Source organism: Belonocnema kinseyi, chromosome 4 (genome assembly GCF_010883055.1).
Source record: "Belonocnema kinseyi isolate 2016_QV_RU_SX_M_011 chromosome 4, B_treatae_v1, whole genome shotgun sequence".
In the NCBI taxonomy this organism is placed as follows: Eukaryota; Metazoa; Arthropoda; class Insecta; order Hymenoptera; family Cynipidae; genus Belonocnema; species Belonocnema kinseyi.
In genome coordinates, this window is record NC_046660.1 from 145,839,729 (window position 1) to 145,845,233 (window position 5,505).

General features: G+C 32.6%; 2 protein-coding genes across 10 annotated transcripts in view; both read right to left on the reverse strand.

Annotated features, from left to right (window-relative positions):
- The window catches only part of LOC117170549 (methyltransferase-like protein 25), a 146,530-nt gene extending 143,012 nt beyond the window's left edge, over window positions 1-3,518 (reverse strand). For all 4 annotated transcript variants that reach the window (XM_033357361.1, XM_033357360.1, XM_033357359.1 and 1 more), the window contains exon 1: window positions 2,905-3,518. In XM_033357361.1, the coding sequence (XP_033213252.1) occupies window positions 2,905-3,486 (582 nt within the window). In that variant the 5' untranslated portion in view covers window positions 3,487-3,518. The remainder of the gene's footprint in view (window positions 1-2,904) is intronic.
- The window catches only part of LOC117170551, a 58,431-nt gene continuing 56,409 nt past the window's right edge, over window positions 3,484-5,505 (reverse strand). For all 6 annotated transcript variants that reach the window (XM_033357368.1, XM_033357363.1, XM_033357364.1 and 3 more), the window contains one exon: window positions 3,484-3,917. In XM_033357368.1, the coding sequence (XP_033213259.1) occupies window positions 3,514-3,906 (393 nt within the window). In that variant the 5' untranslated portion in view covers window positions 3,907-3,917 and the 3' untranslated portion in view covers window positions 3,484-3,513. The remainder of the gene's footprint in view (window positions 3,918-5,505) is intronic.

The following is a 5,505-nucleotide window of genomic DNA, read 5'->3' on the forward strand; positions in this document are numbered from 1 at the left end:
GAAGGATGGGCAGAAGAAGTATCATACGTATCACGTCGTTTCTCTCTCTTATCTCTTGATAAATCAATTGAAAGGTTTTGATTCTTCATTCCAACCAAGCCATTTACTGAACTCAATTTCTTCTTCTCCAATATTGGTACCAGTTTTGACGAAAATGTCAATTTCTGCACAGAACGGGTCTTCGATTTTACTTTCACTGACGCCGTAAAACATCAGATTTTTTACTCATTCTTTATTTTGTAGAAATTCCAAAGACTTTCCAGCTTTTTCTAATCTTTGTTCAAGTAATATATTTTTCCTTTCCAGACGATCACACTTTCTTTGCACTGCACTAGATCTTTCAAGATCTTAATCAGTCGACTGCTTCAAATTTTTTGTTTCAGCCACAACAATATCCATTTTTTTTTAATTTACTATATCCTCCTGTATTTTTATGAGAAGAGATTTAACGTCTTCATTAGTTGTCATCCTCCTAAGCTTTGTTCGATCTTAAAACTTAAAAACAATGATACATGATACAACCACTGTCAAAGCGAAACCTCACGTCCTATCGGCACGAAAGGTGACACCAAGCTCAAAATTACTGATTTTAGGGCCAACAAATTATCTCGCAAAGGATCACTTCTTGTTCTTTTCATATTTCTCCATAACAGGCATTACTATATAATTGGAATTTTTCAGTCGCGAAGCACTGCGTATTATCCAATTTTCATTGTATATATCTGGCAGAAGTTCCTGCTTTACCTCAAAGCAGCTTGATGACTTTGTATCAGATTAAGGAGTTCGACACATTCTAGTACCTTCGGATTCACCGCGAGGTAATCGCCAGGTAAAACGAGCAAATACTTTTGCATTCGACTATGAAAAAATGAGCAATTCGCCACTGCCTCAAGCTAATATTCACATTCACAAAATACAAAAAGTAAATAAAAAGGCACTTGAGAGTCAATACAAGAAACCTCACAAGTACAAGGTCGGATATCTCATAAAGTTAAAGAATACCGTAACCGAACGAAATTAAAATCAGAAACTTATGCTACAAAAAGGCCCTTCTGTTGAGAAAAAACCTTTGAGATATTACCTATATGTCATTAGCAAGATTAATGGTTTTCAATGAACTCAGAAGTAATTTACGGGTTTTTTCATGACCGAAAGATTGATTACTTGAGAAGGCAAAAAGACCTTTAGAATAGAGAACACTAAAGACGATCGAGACGATAATTAATTGGAACAGAAAATATGCCATCGTAATATAATGATATTAATTGTATTAATTATTATATAATATGCCATCGTAATACTTAAAGCGGGCGCTTGACACAAAGGAGGAGAAAGCAATCAATAATGGTATTCGCTTCAATTCACTTCGTGGATCTCGTGCGCTTCACATGTACCATGTGTCATAAGCCCGCACCCAGATGATGCCTGAGGAAGTATAAATGTATACCAAAGTCGTTTCTTTGGTAAATAACAGTTTAAGAAGACTGAGTAACCACCAAGGAACCTATTTATTCTTCCACCCATACAGTCACAAGGGAAATCTATCATTTTAAGCTTGATTTTTTTACATGTTCATTACAATAACTTCAATATAGGCAGATTTATTACAAAATTTTCTAAACTTTCAAATTGCTTTATTTTGAAAGTATTAGATTCTGTTCTTACACCACCCTTGAAGTAAAACTTTTATTGGAAAACAGATAATGAAAATTTACCTGGACTTTTCATGGTGAGTGTACACTGTACATTAGGGTGGCTCAAGAAAGCTTTTTTTCTTTAGGTAACTTAAAACTACCCTTAAAAAAACTGTCAATTTTTCATTAAATCGACCTTATGAGCACTTTATTCTCGTTTTTTTACGTAAAATTATTACTATTGGTCTACTGTCACATTTATTATCATTGGTTAATTAATAATTCATTATTTAGACAAATGAAATTTGTTTTGAAATTTTTTTTCAAAAATTTGCCCCCCCCCCCTTGAATTATTACTAACAGTCTAGTGAAATATTTAATAACATTCGTTTCTTAATTTGGAATTGTTTGAACAAATGAAATTTATTTGAATAATTTCTTTTTGAATTTTTTGTAAACAAAAACTATTACTGTGGGTCCAGTGGAATATTTTTCAGTAATAATTAATTACTGCTTATTAATTAATTTAATAATAATTAATTTATCAGTTATATTTAATTGATAATATTTATTTAAAAACAATTTTTTTTAAATAAAGTTAATCAAATAATGTTGATAAATATTCCACTAGGCTAATAGTAATAATTTTTAGGGGGAAAACGAAGTTTCGAGGAAAAAAATTATTTAAACAAATTCCATTTGTTTAAATAATGAAACATTAATTAACCAATGATAATAAATATTCCACTAGACCAATATTAATCATTTTAAGTAAAAAAAAATACGAGAATACATTGTTCAAAAGATCGATTTCATGAAGAATTAACATTTTTTGTTTTAAGGGTATTTTTCAGGTACTCGTGGGGGTGTGTTAGGGGTATCGAACCCATATGTCTGATATATGAAATTATTCACTGGATAACTCTCTGCAGGCCCCCATACTTTCCCGTCACATTTTTTCAAACCCTAAAAAATTATTCTAAATACTAAAAAGTGATTTTTGCCCATGAATTTCACATGGGAAACTTCAAGTCAAAACCGGCACCTGTTAAAATTAAAAAATTACAGAATTTATTTTTTCGGATTTGGAATCAAATGGGGGGGATCGTTGCCCTCTACATTGCAAACAAATTTTGCCATGCATTTTTAGACCACCCTACTGTACATACTTCATCTTTGAAATTATACTTAATTAGAAATCGGAAAAAAATGTTTAAAAAAATTCTATTTTGTGTAAGTAGTTTAGGAGAGCGCCTATAAATAAAATTACCTTGGAAGATGAACATTGTTTCCGTCTCATCAGCTCTCTACGAATTAAAGCACTGTTGTAATGTGACTGTGATGATTCGATGGCCAGTACAGGAACATCGTACGTTTTCGACATATATTCTGATAGATATGCTTTACCAGCTCCAGCATCGATCACCAAACTGGAGGTACTATTTGTCAAATTCGAAATTGCTTGTGAGAAAATTTCTACTTCGTGCCATTTTTTACGATTCATGAAGTGACATTTGTTTCTTACAGAAAATTCCTCTTTTCGTTGGTCTAATTTGTTCTTTTCTAGACATTCTGACCAGTCTTTGAAATTCATGACACCAGGACAAGAATCTAATTTTAAAGATTTCGTAATATTTTTAAAAGCGTTTAACTCGCAACTCAATTCTGTCTTCCACCAATCGATACCGAAATTTTTAGATGCAATTTCTTCGAGATCTAGTTTCATCGACAAGGGTACGAATTTATTCCATAAATCGTGCTTTAAAAAATCAACCAAATGACAATTTGTAAGATTCTCATACTTATCAAGCAACTCAAGTATTGCTTTAAAGTGATCTTCGTAGTGAGTCATTTTTCTAAGAATGTTTTTTGAATCGAATCAGAAATGAAGCTGGTCGAGTTCGGAATATGTACAGGTAATCTTTGACATTGAACACAATTTATTAAAGTTTAATTTTATACTATCAAAGTAGTTTAAAATTTCTACTGAACTGTTATTATAAACGGGAAACATACGTATATCATCAAGCAGTTTTTTTGCTTGCTGGTGAATTTTTGGAGAAAAAGATTTTCTTTGATTTTTTGCCAGAATACCTTTGTAATATCCCAGTTTAGCAGCAACTATACTTGCTTTGTGGTAACCGATGTGATATCCGTGCAAAGAATTATTTTGGCCAATTTTATAACCCTCTTCGTAGCCATTTTGTTCGGCAATATCTTCTGCTAAGAGTAGGTTTTCGAAGGCATTATTCAGGTCTATTTCTTCAGACATAATCAACCCATCTGAAAAGATCATTTCAGTTAAAACTTTCAAAAAATAATATTTTAAACATATTCTTGGAGTACCTTTTAATATGCCAAGACCTAAGAAAGTTGTAGGAAAAATCTGAGTTTTATACCATGCATTCTTTGAAATATTATCTGTGATTCAAGCGAATATAACTTAAAAATCTTCAGCAGTGATTGCCGAGAATTTATCGAATTTCATCCAACAAAACTTGGAAATTCTTTTCGGATTCCCGAGATGAGACTTAAAACGTTCATGTGTGCCTACGTCAAATTATAATCGGCAATCACAGTTGTCGGCTGGCCTCGTTGGAATCCGCAAGGATGTTTTAAGTTTTTTGCCTGAAATTAAAGATAATATTTCAAAGATTGCGTGGTATACATTTCAGATTTTGTCTATGGCTTTTCCAAGGCATATTACAAGTTGAATTTAAGGTACAATATTCGAGAAATTCTTGGTGATTATAGCTGCACAGTGGGACGGATCTAGTATTTGCTGTTCAGAATAATCCACGGCCTGTAATTCATAACAGATGTGAGTTTTGTTTTAGAAACTAGCTGCACCCTGTGGCCGCCGCGGATATCCCGCTGTCATTTATACTATGCATCGAGAACAAACTTAATGCCATGAAAGTTGTATATTGCATAATACTGGAATTAAATCAACATACAATTTTAAGTGATATATTTATCGTGGAATTTGTATTTGAAAAATGTAAAGTCGATAGTGAAAATTGAAGTAAACTTGGAAAAACTCTTAGGAGTAAAATAGAAATTAAAAAATCAATACAAAACATCGAAACTTTATTTTTCGAATTTTGATTGTAAAAATTGTGTTGAAGTTGTCCAATTTAGTTTCCGAAAATTTCAAAAATCTTTTGAAATTTGTACACAGCTTAAAGAAAACTCTAAATGCAGAAAATGATTTAAAAACTAAAAAACATAAAAGGAAAAAGGCGTTTTCGAATTTTAAATCATAACACTCGTACTGAAGTCGGAGAATTTGGTTTTGAAAAATGCGAAGTCGACAATGTAAATTGTTTTTAATTATAAAAATTATGCTCCAGTCATTGAATCCAATATTTAGAATTTTGAAATCAGTCGTGAAATTCTAACATAGCCTGCAAAAAGACTTCAAACATTTGAAATTTATGTAGTAGATTAAAAAAACTACCTCCCCCCCCCCCCTACCATTTCATCTTCCCATCAAAATTTTCTTATGATCTATCCGGGGGCCCGAAGAAAATGGGTGGAAAATTGTCTACTGATTTGTGAAAAACTACGTTTGTGCCCCCCTTCCTCTTCTTATAGCGTATTCGATTATCCTGCACTGATGCACTCCGATTTGCACCGACGCACGTCGGAGTGAAACGGAAGAAGTAAAAAGAAGTAGGACGGAGCGATCAGAGTGTTCGTGGAGTAAACCAGTGCAGGATAAACGAATGCGCTATAAATTTCTCCTATTCCCCTATACTCTCACGACCTGCCTCGAAGCCTAAGAAATATGTGTGAAAAATTTGGTCCTAATTATCAAAATCTGGACTCTTATAAAGATCATACGTTTTAGGCCACTTGATTTTATATA